This window comes from Mobula hypostoma, chromosome 7 (genome assembly GCF_963921235.1).
Source record: "Mobula hypostoma chromosome 7, sMobHyp1.1, whole genome shotgun sequence".
NCBI classification, from domain to species: Eukaryota; Metazoa; Chordata; class Chondrichthyes; order Myliobatiformes; family Myliobatidae; genus Mobula; species Mobula hypostoma.
In genome coordinates, this window is record NC_086103.1 from 164670209 (window position 1) to 164686365 (window position 16157).

The 16157-nt window shown below is 41.5% G+C and overlaps 1 protein-coding gene across 5 annotated transcripts in view; it reads right to left on the reverse strand.

Annotated features, from left to right (window-relative positions):
- Positions 1-16157, reverse strand: part of atp10a (ATPase phospholipid transporting 10A) — a 393032-nt gene that overhangs the window by 109140 nt on the left and 267735 nt on the right. For all 5 annotated transcript variants that reach the window (XM_063054502.1, XM_063054499.1, XM_063054501.1 and 2 more), the window contains 4 exons: positions 12239-12345; positions 7899-8030; positions 5745-5875; positions 3352-3604 (listed from right to left, as the gene is read on the reverse strand). In XM_063054502.1, the coding sequence (XP_062910572.1) occupies positions 3352-3604; positions 5745-5875; positions 7899-8030; positions 12239-12345 (623 nt within the window). The remainder of the gene's footprint in view (positions 1-3351; positions 3605-5744; positions 5876-7898; positions 8031-12238; positions 12346-16157) is intronic.

A 16157-nucleotide genomic window follows, 5' to 3' on the forward strand; every position in this document is an offset into this window, starting at 1 on the left:
CTGCTGAGAAAGCTTCCAGATGGCTTTGGATCAAGAGGTGTGACCTGTGAACCAATGCTGCTGGAACACAAGCCAGGCCTGATCAACCCTGGCTGGGTCGCCTGGGCGAGGGTGTCTGATGTCCAAAGCACTTGCCGATCCCAGGTGACATCACTGTCTTAGCGCATCCTCGGACTGTTCACAGCATTATATAGGATCTTATCATCACTTTCTTTCACTGATGGAGGGGATAACTTCTTTGTTTATAAGGTTCCATATAAAACCTCTGCTCTGTGACTTCAAAGAAACCATACACCTGAATGGTAAGGACAGTGGACAAAGAAGTGGCAGATGGAATACAGTACAGTGAAGGATAGGGTAATGCACTTTGACCATTATACTTAGGAGCAGAATGAGGCAATTAGGTCCATCGAGTCTGCTCTGTCATTCCATCATTGCTCATTTATTATCCCTCTCAACCCCATTCTTCTTCTCTACGTAACCTTTGATGCATTTACTAATTAAGCACCTATCAATCTCCACTTTAAATATACTCAATGACCTGGCCAGTATAGCCACCCGTGGCAACGAATTCCAGATTTCCCACTCTCTAGCTGAAGAGGATCTCTGTTTTAAAGAGATTTCCTTATATTTTGAGGCTGTGCCCTCTGGATCTAGTCTCCCCTGCTATAGAAAGCATCCTCTTCATGTCCACTCTACCTAGGCCTTTCAATATTCAATAGGTTTCAATGAGATCCGCCTCCCCACCCCCCACCATTCTTCTAAACTCCAGTGAGTACAGACACACGAGCAATCAAACACGCCATATACATTAATCTTCTCATTCTCAGAATAGGAAGAGTAATGGTGTAGACTATTTTCTAAATGAGGAGAGAATTCAGAAATCAGAGGTGAAAATGGACTTATGAATCCTACATACTTAAGACTCCCTTAAGTTTAATTTACAGATTGCGTTGGTAGTAAAGATAGCAAATATACTCTTACTGTAGTATTCATTTCAAGAGAACAAGAACAGAAAAACAAGGATGTACTGATTTGGTTTTTTAAAGTGTCGGTTAACCACATTTGGAATACTGTAAGCAATTTTGTGTCCTATATCTGAGGAAGTATGTGCTGGCCCTGGAGAAGGTCCAGAGGATGTTCACAGGAATGTCCCGAGGAATGAAAGGATTAACATATGAGGAGTAACACACATAAAAGTTGCTGGTGAACACAGCAGGCCAGGCAGCATCTCTAGGAAGCGGTACAGTCGACATTTCAGGCCGAGACCCTTCGTCAGGACTAACTGAAGGAAGAGTGAGTAAGGGATTTCAAATCCTGGCCTGCTGCGTTCACCAGCAACTTTTATGTGTGTTGCTTGAATTTCCAGCATCTGCAGAATTCCTGTTGTTAACATATGAGGAGCGTTGGACATCTCTGGGCTTGCACTTGATGGTGTTCAAAAAAATGAATGAGGATCTCATTGAAGCCTACTGGATACCGAAAGGGCCAAACAGAGTTGTTGTAAAAGAGGATGCCTCCATCAGTAGGAGAGCCTAGGATCTGAGGGTTTCACCTCAGAATAACGAGGCGTCACTATAAACTGAGCTGAGAAGGAATTTCTTCAGCCAGAGTGGACTTCATTGGCACAGAGGACTGTGGAGGCCAAGTCATTACATGCACTAAGACAAAGATTGACAGATTCTTGATTGGTAAAGAGGTTAAATGTTTATGAGAAGGTAGAAGAATGGGTTGAAAAGAAAAATCAGCCATAAGCGAATGGTAGAGCAGGCTTTTTCAGCCAAATGGCCTAATTTTGCTCCTATATCTTACAGAAAAAAAATAGCTTTATTTGTCACATGTAGAATGCAACAAATTATGGAGTAGATGAAGTTTAATACAGCAAAACCAAATGCAATTCCAATTACTTCCTTTCCTGAAATGCAAGAGTCAGAATGGGCTGCTGCTGTCTGGTTTCCAAAGCATCTGAGTGTCTGAGTGTCCTTGCAACTGTCTGAGCACCAGCCGAACGTGATCGTGTTAATGAATGGCCATTCGGGAACACATCAACAGAATGCAGTGATAGAAACTGTACTGCACCTTCTTACTCATTTAATGGCACAACTGTAATTGTTCACACAAACAGCTGATTATAGACTACAAGAAGAAGAAACCAGAAGCACATGAGCCAGTCCTCATTAGGGGATTGGAGGTGGAGAGAGGCAGTAACTTTAAGTTCCTTGTGTTATCATATCAGAGGATCTGTTCTGCGACCAGCATGTAAGTGTCATTACAGAGAAGGCACAAAAGCACATTTACTTCCTTCGAAGTTTGTGTAGATTCAGCAAATCATCTAAAACTTTAACAAACTTCCATAGATGCACAATGGAGTGTATCCTGACTGGTTGCTTCACAGTCTGTTATGGAAACACCAATACTCAAGAATGGAAAAGCCTACAAAGTGGTGGTTACAACCTAGCCCATCAAAGGAAAAGCCCATCCCACCATCGAGTGCAAGGAAACAGCATCCATCATCATGGTCCCTCCCCATCCAGGCCATGCCTTCTTCTCTCTGCTGCCTTTTGGAAGGAGGTACAGGAGCCTACGCCACCAGGTTCAGGAATAGTTAGTACCCTTTAACTATTAGTTTTCTGAACCAGCATGGATAATGTCACTCACCACAACAGTGAATTTGACTTCATAACCTATGGACTCACATTCAAGGATTCTACAACGTATAATTTCATCATTTTTTCCTTGTTTCTTTCTTTCTTTGTTTATTGTGTTTTTTTATATTTGCACAAACTATTTTCATTTGCGCATTGGTTGTTTATAAGTCTTTGCGTTTGATTTTCCACAGATTCTATTGCATTTCTTTATTCTACTGTGAATGTCTGCAAGAAAACAACTCTCTTGGCAGCAGAGTAGTTAGCACAACGCTTTACAATACAGCTGACCCAGTTCAATTGCTGTCTCTGCTTGTGAAGAGTCTGTATGTTCTCCTAGAGACAGTGTGGACGTCCCCTGGGTGCTCCCGTTTCCTCCCACAATCCAAAGAAGTACCAGCTTGTAGGTTAATTGGTCATTGTAAGTTGTCTCGTGATTAGGCTAGGATTAAATTGAAGAATTGCTGGACGCTGTTCTGCGCTGTATCTCAATAAATAAATAATAAATATTGTGACACACAGGTACTTTGATAATGAGTTTAATTTACTTTGAAATTGACCTTGAAACTAATGCCAACAGAGCAAATTAAATCTTTGGCCTCCAGTCTATCTTTCTCTGTACTGTCATGAAGGTCTGTTTCCTTCCTTTTCGGTTTCACATCGACAAGTGAGATTATTATTGATGTCAGAAGGAAACTTGACTTACCATTCGCATCGTGAGAATACTCAACTCCTGCTACTGTACATCGTCGGAACACCATCTTATTTTCTGTCAGTGTCCCAGTTTTGTCAGAGAATACATACTGTATTTGCCCTAGATCTTCTGTGATGTTCAGTGCCCGGCACTGCAGGTGGGAGTCTGTCTCCTCGTCATACAGGTCAATGTCTTGATGGATGAAAAATACTTGGCAAATTTTAATAATCTCAATGGAAACGTACAGTGAAATAGGAATCAGCACCTGCGTCCAAAAATAAAATGATCAGACATTTACACAGCGGTACTTAAAACTCACACATATCACCTAAGAAGCAATATTTTAGCTGTAATGCTTGAAGCTGAATGAGAACTGTTATTTGGTTATAGCATATCATTATCACTGTCTGGTGTGGGAATTGCAAGGCATCTGACTACATTACCCAGCAAAGGGTTATGAGAACTGCTGAGCGGATCACCGGGTTCTCTCTTCCTCCCGTCCAAGATACTTACCAGGAGCACTGCAAATATAAAAATTGACATTATCAATGATCTGTCCCAATCATCCAACAATCTCTTTGATCCCACACCATCAGGTAGGAGGTACCACAGTATTAAGAGAAGAACTGTTAGGACAGGAAACAGCTTCTTCCCCCAGGCTGTGAGACTACTGAAATCTCTGCCACCATCCAAGTCTCACCAGTTATGAAGCACCAGTCATGTTATACTTCTTCACTTTTTAACTTGTGATATAAATGCACCTTATTATTTTTTAATTTATTTGTGGTAATATTACTTTACATGTTCTGTGTGTGAGTTATATATACTATGTTATTCTTCTTGGTCCAGAGGAACATTGTTCTGTTTGGTGGTATACATGTGTATGACAATAACCTTGAACTTGAACTTCATACAGATCCACTTGCAATACACAGTTCTTACAAAGAAAACACCATTGCCGAACATTAGTTGTAGGCTTTTCTGAGGGACTATTGCAGCTAAGTTCTATCTCACAAGAAGCCCAAAGTATTTAAAGTGCTCCAGGTATTATCCCTCTCCCCTTTGCTGTGTGAGCTAGAGAGGAAAAACCCGAGATTCTGGTGAGGGGAAGGAGGGAAAAGAGATGGATGAGGTATAGGAGGGGTTAAATGTTAGGACATCAGGCACGGTGAGAAACAGGAACTTGAGGGCCGAACAGAACATCGGTCGGACTCAAGGCTCGGAACCTCCCACATTCCAAAGAAATAGGGGTTAGTATGTTACTTGGTCACATGGGTATAATTTATTTTATTGATTTTATTCAGCGATACAGCACGGAGTAGGCTCTTCCGGCCCTTCAAGCCCCGTCACTCTAGCAACACCACAACCCTGATTAACCCTCACCTAATTCTATTAGGTTCTATTACTATTTATTATTTATGGAGCAACTGTAATGAAAACCAATTTCCCCCGGGATTAATAAAGTATGACTATGACTAATCACGGGACAATTTACAATGGTCAGTTAAACTAACTGGAGAGTTTTCGGACTGTGGGAGGAAAGGGAAGCACTAGGAGAAAAGCCATGCATCCCATGGGGAGTTGCGAGCTCATTGGGCTGGTAGGGCCGGTTACAGTACGGTGTTTCTAAATAATTAAAAAAATAACAAGTAGCCACCCAGTTCAATGGTTGGTTAGGAATGGACAATTCTGTATGTAAAGTCACCTGCAGTGTTTTGTAATTGGGTTTCCAAATAAACTCCATTGCCTGGCACAGAAAGTCAGGCTTATACTCTTGACTTCATCCTGCGAACTATTCGTGTCCAACCTACGCATTGATTTGGAAGCTAATCCTGCCTTCCCAAATGAAACAGCAGTTCAGCGCCTTCAGTTACCAGGGGGCCCTGGACTAGGGACCAAAGTCAAATAACAGACTCTTGCTGGGATTCACGCTTGGTATTAGAAAACACACATGCACTGATTTTGGTTCCTTTCAACGTCAATCTGCCCATCGTGTCTGGAGATGTAAGGAGTTTTTATGTGCTCACCATGATGCCACTGATCTCCTCTGGATGCTCTGGTTTCCTCTCACATTCCAAAGACATGTGAGTTAGGGTTAGTAAATTGTTGGCATGCTATGTTGGCACTGGAAATGTGATCTCCACCACCACAATCTGGCAGATTTGATTTGACATCAACAACACAATTCACTGTATATTTTGATGTTTCAATGTACGTGACAAATAAAGCTTATCTTCATAAAGCTAACCTTAATAGAGGTAATCTTTACAAGGATGTCAATTTCAGAAGGTAGCGAATCTCATTCAGTACCATTAGACACTCAAGAGCAGGAGGAAATTCCATAATGATGCATTCTATCTCATAGTGACAGGAGGAGTGAAATGAATGCATTTCATCTTAGTTACCTGTAGCACAATTATCATAGTGAAGAACAAGTATAGTCCAGATAATGCAGGAGATAGGGAGGTGCCATCAGCACTGAGAACGTCAAATACTGGCCGCTGATCACCATACCCAGCTACCCAGAGACCATGACCTGTGCGTTGTTAGAGAAAATATGATATTAATGAGCATATCCAACAACACCAATGAAAAACAGAACATGTTCTAGCTGATTCTAGTTAATTCACAAGATATTTTGTAAAACATCTTTTGATGACTCGGATCTTTCCCTTCTCACTTTAAACTTGTGCCTCTTATTTTGGACTCCCCAACTCCAGAGTAAAGACTACAACTACTCACCTTTTGTAGTCCCTATTCCACCCGTATTAGACACTTGAACAGACATCTTATAGCATAAGATGGATTCTTGACCTCATGATCTACCTTGTTATGATCTTGCACTTTTTGTTTCACCTGCACTGCACTTTCTCTGCAGCTTTTACACTCTATTTGGCATTTTGTTTTACCGTGATCTACCTCAGCGCACTATGCAATGATTTTTTTCTGCAAAGAATAGTGTACAAGACAAACTTTTCACTGTGTCTTGGTACATGTGACAATAACAAACCAATTCCAATACCCTCATGATTTTATAAATCTCTATAAGATCAGTCCTTAGCTTTCTGTACGCCAGGGAAAAAGCCTTTTCAGTTTCTCCTGGAATGGACACGGTCCAGAGTAGGTTTATGAGAATGATCCGAAAATGAAATGGTTAACGCATGAGGAGCGTTCGATGACTCTGGGCCTGTACTCACTGGAGTTTTGAAGAATGAAAGAGGATCTTACTGAAACCTACTGAATACCGGAAGGTCTAGATAGAGCGGATGTGGGAAAGAATGTTTCTAATAGTCTCAAAGTCTAGGACCGGAGGGCACAGCTCTGATTATAACAATATCTCTTGAGAACAGAGAAGAGGAGGACTTTCTTTAGCCAAAAGTGGTGAATCTGTGGAATTCATTGCCACGTATGGCTGTGGAAGCCAAGTCACTGGGTATATTTGAAATGAAAGTTGATAGGTTCTTGATTAGTAGGAGTGTCAAAGGTTATGGGGAGAAGGCAGGGGAATGGGGGTGAAAGAGAAAATGTTAGCCATGATAGAATGGCAGAGCAGACTTGATGGGCTGAATGGCCTAATTCTACTCCTATGGTGTTATGGTCCGATATCCCTTCCTGAAATCTGATCAACAAAAATAGATGTAGGCTTACTGCACAGTGAAGAATTAATGCATCATTGATGCCAAAGAATTACAGAGTTACAGTCCTGTAATCACAATCCTGCCATTCATCATACTGACTCCATGTAAAAACTTTCAATAGCACCTTTGAAGACCACATGTTTAGTGCTCTGACCAAACTTGTGCAGAGCAACAGTATCTTACTTTGTAATTGTCAACTGAGTTTTGACTTTTGGTTTCCCGGTGACAAAGGGCAGCACAGTGACATGGGTAGTAGAGCTCTGCCTCACAGCATCAGTGACCCAGGGTGAATCGTGATCTCCGGTGCTGTTTAAGTGTCATCCTCTAAGACTGCATAGGTCTTCTTTGAGTGCTCTGGTCTGCTCCCACAGCACAACGACATGTATAAGTTGTATAGCAGAACCTGGGAAGTGTTTAATTTATCTATTACTGAAGTATAGTGCGGAATAAGCCCTCCCAGCCCTTCCAGTCTCACCGCACAGCAACCCCCGATTTAACCCCAGCCTCATTATGGGACAAGTTACAACGAATAGTTAACCGACCAGCTGGTAGGTCTTTGGAATGTGGGAGGAAACCGGAGCACCCAAAGGAGACCTGTGCAGTCATAGAGGAGAATGTACAAACTTCGTACAGGGAGTGGCGGGAATTGAACCCCTGTCGCTGGTACCATAATCTGCTGTGCTAACCACTATGCTACTGTGCTGCCCTGTGTTCATGGGATCATGGAGAGAACAGGTTGCAGGGGCATTAATGGATGAGCAGGATTCCTACATAATACTGGTTTAGACTTGACAGGCTCAATAGCCCTCTTCAATGTCGTAAAGAAATATGGATTGAATCAGCACTGCTAATGGGTCTGCTAGTCCCTGTCTAAACTCTCTTGAGAGGTCAGAGTACATCACTCTAAACAAACATACTTACCAATGGCTGAGAAAAGGCACATGACGACAAGGATGATAACACACCAGAAGACGTCTACATTCATTTGTCTCTCCAGTTTGCTGCGCTTGTAACGTGGACCATTGTTGTTTAACATGGCTTTAGTCTCATGGCCTAGGAGGATTGGAGATAAATGGGTGAGGAAGGTTACTGGGATGGCTACACCCTTGTGAGGCCAGGGATAAAGCAGTCAGAAGGTCATGTTCTAAATGCCAAAGCACTAGTCTGGCCATAGCAGGAGTTCTGCGTGAGGTTCTGATCATCACATTGTGGGCTGGTCAGACAGAAGTTGCAAGGACTGGAGAAGTACAGACAGAAGGAAAGTTTGAAGATCATTTCTTTAGGGAGGTTGTGGGAAGGATTAATTAGGGTGTAGAAAACTACGAGAACAGATAGCACCTATTTCCCTTGGGACAGAGGCCAAATACGAGAAGCAATAGATAGCAGGATGGGAGAGGGATTAGAGGTAGACAAAGGAATCTTACAATGAGTGGTTGGGATCAGGAACTGAAGGGTAATAGAGACAGAAATTCTCATCAAATTTGTGAAGAACACCTGATAAGTTGTAACCTACAGAGCTATGGGCAGGGAGCTGGGAATGGGCAAAGACCCAAGTAACCTTTCCAACTGGCATGGACCGTGGATGCTATCACTGTCCACCAGTGGAATGCTGGGAAGATTAGAATAGCCATGATCTGGCTGGATGGTGGAACAGGCTGCACCTACTTTTTATATTGTGAATTAAATACGTAATTACAAGGGTTAAAATTGAAATAAGAGATGTTGAATATCTGCTGTTACAAAGTTCACATGAGATCTATACATTCAAATAAATCTATCTCATATCACTCACAACTGACACGGCATATCACTGGAATTTAAAAAAAAGATCACAAGCACTCATTTTGTGGAGAGCTTCTGTGCCATGGAGACCATTTATATTCCACTCATAGAGTTTGCGTACCTCCCATATCTTCTCTCCTTGCAAACCTTTATTCAAATCAAGGATCGTGACAGCCTGGTAAACCCTAAGCTTCCTGTGTACTGATGTCCGTTCCCTGATTGACCAATGTTCTTTCACACTCCAATAACTCAGTCGTGTTTTATCCTGTAGATCTCAGCTCTCTACATAGGATTCCCAGCTGGGAGCATAGTCTACTTTGTTCCCAACATCAGGACTCACTTCAATCACAGGTCCAACAGTCCAGCACCAACTTACTTCTGGACTTTCTCCCGTTTATGCTGCTAACATGTCCACTGTCTGCCTTGCTTTCTTCCTTATCCTAATCATTCTGATAACTATCGTTCAAGATAATTATCATTTTCTTGAAGCTCTTGTAGATGTCGTCCTTATTAGCCAATTCAGTTGTGAGAACATCTCTACATTCTCAGAAAAATTACTTCATTACTAGATGGCATTTGTTACACAAAGTCAGAGGTTCCCAACCTTTTTTATGCCATGGACCCCTCCCAGAAACTAGGTTGGGAACTCCTGCACTGTCTACTTTGCTCCTAAGGGAGTCAGTTCCCATTCGACAATACCTGCAATGAAGCCCTTTCATACCCTTCCAATTCCCTCCCTCACTGACAACTCCAGCAACCTCGGATCTATTCTGACCTTCGGTTGTCTGTATGAAGTTTGCACTTACTCTTGTGCAAATTTTGTCCAACAATCTCTTTGACCGCTCCCTTCCCCCCCCCCCCACCATCAAACAGGAGATACAAGACTGTCACTTGGACAAGAAGTGTTACAATGGGAAACAGCTTCTTCCCCAGGCTACTGAAGGCTATTGAACTCCCTGCAACCACCCAGGTCTCATCACGTATGAACTGCCAGTTGTGTTATACTGTTTACTTTTTCACTTGCATCATATACACAACTTATTATTTGTTAATTTATTTGTGGTGATATTACTTTATATGTTGTATAAGAGTTATATGTACTGAGTCCTGCATCTCAGTCTAGAGGATCATTGTTTCATTTGGTGATATACATGGATCAAGCTGAATGACAATAAGCTTCCACTTGACCATTTCCCCATGCAACAATCTGCTGGAGGAACTCAGGGGGTTGAGCAGCATCTATGGGGGGGAGGAATTGTTGAGGTTTCAAGTTGACCTGAAGTATTGACTCCCTCATAGTTGACCTGCTGTGTTCCTCCAGCAGAGTGTCTGTTGTGCAGGATTTCAGCTTCCACAGCCTCTTATGTCTCCTTACACATTCTCTTTGTGACCATCTGTGTTTTCCCTGGGTACTCTGGTTTCCACCCCCACCCCCATAATTTTTACTGGAAGGTTTACTGAATGGGGTAAGTTGCCCCTGGAGTAGGTGGATGACTGAAGAACCAGGCAGCTGGAGTGGGGGTGGGGGTACGTCGGTGGGTACGTGGATAATAGTTTACAGGGAAATAAGTGGGTGGGAGGGAATAGGATGGATTGGAGGGCTGGTAGAAAATCAATGGGCCGAGTGGACTGAGAAAAACACCTCCTCACTAATTACCACATGTCTCTCACCCTTCACTTTAAATCTGTGTCATTGCTTATTGAACCATGCACTACTGAAACCAGCTTTTTATTAGCCTGCCTAAACTCATCATGATCTTGTAGAACACTATTAAATCTCTACACCAACAGTTCAAACTTGTAGCTCAAATCCCTCACCCTGGAGATTCCATTTCAGAGAGGCTTTGGATCTTCGTGAGCATCTTTCTTTCAAGCCAGTGATGAGTGGTGCTGCTTCAATGTTGAACACAAAATCAGACCATGATTTCTGAAGTTTGACCATCAAATATCCAATAAAAGTGCTGGTGGAACTCAGCAGGCAAGCGAACATCCATAAATGAATTGCTGAGTTCCTCCAACACTTTCAATGCTGTTACTCTGGATTTCCAGCTTCTGGAGAATCTTAATATGTGTCAGAGTAGCTGCCAGGCTTTGAGAAAACTCCAGATCGTGGGATAGAGTTACAGCTCCAAATGAGAAATTTGTTGCTATTCAGGATCACTAAAATAGCAAATGGGATGTGCATTTAATGTGGTACATGCATGAAATGTGTGGCTGTTTAATATGACCTCAATACTGCAATCATGTGAAAGCAGGTGGGAATATGGGATGGGAGGGAGAGTGTGGTTAAAAAATGAAGGAAACTAAATTTAAAAAAAAATAGAGAATGAAAAAGGAAGGGGAAAAGGCATAAAGAGAAAGCAGAGGATGAACGCATTATGTAGAATACTTCAGCTATATTGACAACGTGTCACAAAAATAAAGTCAGCATAACCTTTTGCTGTGGTCCAAACCAATGATGCTGCATGACACAAGACTTACATTCATTGTAAGGAAGAACCATATTCTGAGTATTAAATTATTCCAAAGCGTATTATATCACCAAACTTCAAAAGAAGGCCAGCATCTAAGTGAACTTCTGATGCTCAATTCTGTTCTAATTTATCTGTTTTGGGTATCTACATCATAATAAATCAAAGGTTTTTCAAACGAACAAATCAATCCGAACTTGGCTAACTAGTCGCCACATTTTAAACGAATTCAATTTTATCAGGAATTGATGGAGAAAGGCAACAGATTATCAATAGATATTTTCATCTTAATGGCATTGTTGGGCAGTTTTGGCTTGATTTCCTAAGGGCACTGAACCAAATGCAGACAGTAAATCCATACTAGGTAAGACCATGTGTCTTTTGCACATCACACACTGGCTGTGTTTCGGAGACAATTGATAAATTTTATACTTTTTTTCCTGATCAATAACGATGAGGAGGGCGGAACAAAGTCAAGATGGCACTAAATGGCGACTCCTTTGGTTTCACCTTAAGAAACAGCTCTATTTCTGTCTTTGATATCTCTTTTTCCTTCTTCTCAAGGTTCTTTTGAAGACCCTGACCTGGAGTTAACTCTGTTCTTTGTGGGAATGGGACCCGCTCTCAGGGCCTCATGACTGGCTGCCTTTTGGTATCTCAGGGACACCTGGAAGATTAGCCTGTCTTAGGGTGCCGGATTTTTGTGGCTCTGGAGACGGGCTCATTTAAGGCCAGTGCCCCTGACTAAGGCATCGCAGGAGAATGCAGGACATCAATATATTGATTAAAGTGAAACCAAATCCCAGAGGAGGAACTCACAGAGTACGAGTTATAACATTGTGTGTTTAGCACAAACAACAATGGGGATATTTCTTGCCCCTCAAGTTAAGAGGATGCTTCTAACACAAGTTTTTATATTGTGTCTTTAGCACAAACAGCCATGGGGATATTTCTTGCCCCTCGACTTCAGAGGCTCCTGTGAAAAGACATACACTCATATACATGTACCTGCATAGATTACAATGCCCACGACTTCTTCTGTGTTTCTAATGGTACATCCCCGAAGCAAGAGATTGTCTTTAGAAAGTCCAGCTTTCTTGTCATTTTTATATACTCTGTAATAAGAGAAAATTTAGGTTAAACAAAACTTTGTTTCTGCACAAGCTCTTTCAGTCCCATTACTAGTTCTGCTTTCATATATGTAATTATGACCGGTTGCTGATCCTTTGAACTTATTGGACTGAGTAATTAGTTTGTCACCCACTCAGTAACAATCCGAAATTGCTTGATGTTTAGTTCAGCATCTCCTGTGTGGACAATGAGTTGGTTATGTGTTTCACATTCACAGCAAAGCTATCCCTTAAATTTCCATTTGTGTGCAGATATCTGTACCTCCCATGTGCTGTTGACACGTAATAAAGCAAAGTTCATACCTCTCCACACACCAAATATCTGAAGACCCCATGCAGAAATTCCAGCTAAGGGCGTGAGGTAGTCATATCACTGCATATTTAAAACAAGAGATTCTACAAAAGCTGGAAATCCAGAGTAACAAACACACAAAATGTTGGAGGAACTCAGCAAATCAAGCAGCATCATTGGAATGGAATGAAGAGTCGACAGTTCAAGCTCAGACCCTCATCAGGACTGTCCAGAAAGAAGTGGAGGGCTTTAAGGCCTTCACGATGGGGTACAGAAGTGTATCTGGGTGCCGGGGGGTGGAAACATGTCTCTACCAAGGAGGTGTAAGGCACTCCTTCTCTTCACTAGCCTGCAGGTCACCCTTGGGCAAGGTGTAGCACCTGCTTGGCCCTGTGATCAAGGTTATATAAAGCTGTGGTGGAAGGTCATATGAGCAGCTGGTGCACATCACAAGTCCTGGGTATGCGACCACTGACAGCAGGCAGACAATCTCTGAAGAGCATTGATAATGGCCGGGGTCACCTATCTTGTGGCAAACCACTTCTGTAGAAAAAGTTGCCAAGAATAATCATGGTCCTGAATAGAGACAGATGGAAGACCATGATTGCCATGTCATACAACATGGCACATAATGATGATGATAATAGAAGTGTACAGAGACTGGACATCCGTGGTGAACGGAAGACCATGAACATACACTCAGTGGCCAATTTAATAGGTACAGGAGGCACCAAATAAAGTGGTCACGGAATGTAAATACTCCATGCTCTCACTGCTTCCTAATTCTCCAGGCAGCTCTGGTGGATATTTAGTGTGCTTCTATTTCTGGCTTCTTGAGCATTGCTGATTTTAATTGTTCCACAAGTGGCATCTGTGCCTTCAGTTTCCTAGTTCTAATTCTGAAGTTCTCCTCATGAATCTATCTGTCTCTCTAACTTTATCTCTTCCATTACAACGTTCCTTTAAAGCTACCTTGCTTGCCTGGTTTTTAGCACCAGTCTGCGCATCCAGCCTGAACTAAAAACTTTATTGGATATTTTCTTTTATGTGCTGCAACACATTGAATCACACATTTATAGTGTGATTTAAGTGCAAGCTGGTGTTTTAGTGCTTGGCACGGAGTTTAATTAAAAATATTTTTCCCGCAAAATAAGGTCTCTGTAATTGGGCTGAGAAGTTGGAAATCAGTACCACAAAGCCCAGTCTGAATTTACAAAGATCAATTGTTAGCAGCTGATCCAATATAATCTAATTTTAATCTCCCATCTTCTCATCAAACACCATTAGCTTAATTGGAAAACCTTCTTTCAGGACTTGTATGTAATTTAAATCATACACCTGTTTATAATATGGCTGCATGTCGACAACAATGAAGTCATCCAAGTTTTAATTATAAAACATATGTGTTTTATAATTAAACTATAAAAAGGATAAGGGGTTTCATCCAGTTACAAATTATTTTAAGATCTGTAAATGATTTACTATTTTTATGCAACTTCCACAATAAATTCTGTTATTGTTTTCCTTTGTTATTATCCTGATGTACTTATGAATGAAATGATCGATCTGGATGGCATACAAACAAAAGCTTTTCACTGTACCTTGGTACATAGAGGATTAGAACAATGCAGCATGGATGCAGGCCACAAACAAGAGCAAATCTGCAGATGCTGGAAATCCAAGCATCTCACACAAAATGCTGAAGGAACTCAGCAGTCCATGCAACATCTACAGAAAAGAGTTGACGTTTCCAGTCGAGACCTTTCAGCAGGACTGGAGAGAAAAAAGATGGGAGTCCTTGGCCCAACGAGTCCATGCTAACAACAGTGCCACCCAGTTAGTTTCAATTTCCTGCATTCGACTCATATCCTTCTAAGCCCCACCCCACCATGTATCTCCAAAGTACTTTTAAATGATACTATTGTACCTGCCTCAGCCACTTTCTCTGGTGGCTTATTCCATATATTCACCACCCTCTGTTTGGAAAAGATGCCCCTCAGGTCCCTTTTAAATCTTTCCACTTTTCCCCGGAATCTATGCTCCCAAATTTTGGTCACTATCAATCTGGGGAAAAAATGTTACCATCCACCTTATCCATGCCTTTCATAATTTTAAACATTTCTATAAGGTTACCCTTTATTTGCCTATGTTCTGAGAATAAAGATCTAGTCTGGCCAACTTCTCCCTAAAACTCAGGCTCTCAAGTCATGGCAATGTCTTTGTAAATCTTTTCCGTACTCCTTCCAGTTCAACAGTATCTTTCCTATAACAGGGTGACTGAAGATGTACAACATTACTTTAAGTGTGTCCTCACAAGTGACTATACAACTGCCAGGTAAAACGTTTCCTCTAACTTGTAATGACCAGTGTGTGCAAAAATCTTGCGCTGTGCAATTATTTGCCCAGTGACAACAAAATGTGTGCACAGAATTTCTAAGTGGAAATAAACATGAAGATATTCTAAGGATAATAAACTACCGAATTCAATTTGATGTTCATTGTTTAAAAGAAATAAAATAACTGTCAATAAGTATTTTGATCACCTCTGGGTTTGATCGTTTTTCCTCTCATTCATCTGCACTCTCACAAAACGTACATAGCAGGCCTATGATTGGCAATGAAGGATTTTCTTGCTGGAGCTTTTGCACACCGTTCAGATGTGATTTGCTTGCTAAATGATTCTTTAAAAAGTGAAATTTCCAAATATCACTCCACTTCTTCCCACTTGCAAATTCTCCAGCAACTTTTGCTTTGCGACAATATACACAGGTAACACCAGTTTCTGCATTGTACATAAATATTTCCCATAGCTGCACGTTCCTGACTTCATGAGCGTTCGGTGTAGTAGTTTCCACTGTTTAATTAAGCCGGTCGGCTTTAAATGAAGTAGCATTTCTTTTGCACTTCACGCCCTTTGCTTCTTTGGAATGCGACCTAGTGAATCAATAATTTCTTCAATTAAAACTGTATAAATAAGCCAGTCTTAAGATCTGCGGACAAATCATTGCAAACTCCATGTTGTCAACACCATCTGCATCAGAAACCGGAAAAGGAAATATGATTGTCTACGATCGCGAAATATGTTTAATGTGCCAACAAGGTGGAGGGTGACAACCTTTTGTGCGCTGTTTAAATTCCTATGTGCGCTACACGCCACACACCCCCCCCGCCACCCAGAGGGAACATTGTCCAAATAATGTCCCATCTCCTTTATTCAGTGCTCCGAGCGATGGAGGCCAACTAGCAGATATGCCTTTTTCACTGCCCTGTCTACTGTAATATCACTTCCAATGAACTAAGCTCTTGGACACCTAGGTCCCTCTATTCCATTTCACTTCCTAGTGCTTTATCATTCAAAAGTCCTATTCTGATTTGACCTTCCAACATGCATTACCTCATGTTTATCTGTATTAAAATCCACTCGCTACTCCTCAGCCCACATATGACAGTAATAAACCAATTACTAAGTATATCATTAGATACAGTCCAATAAAACCTCTTAAGT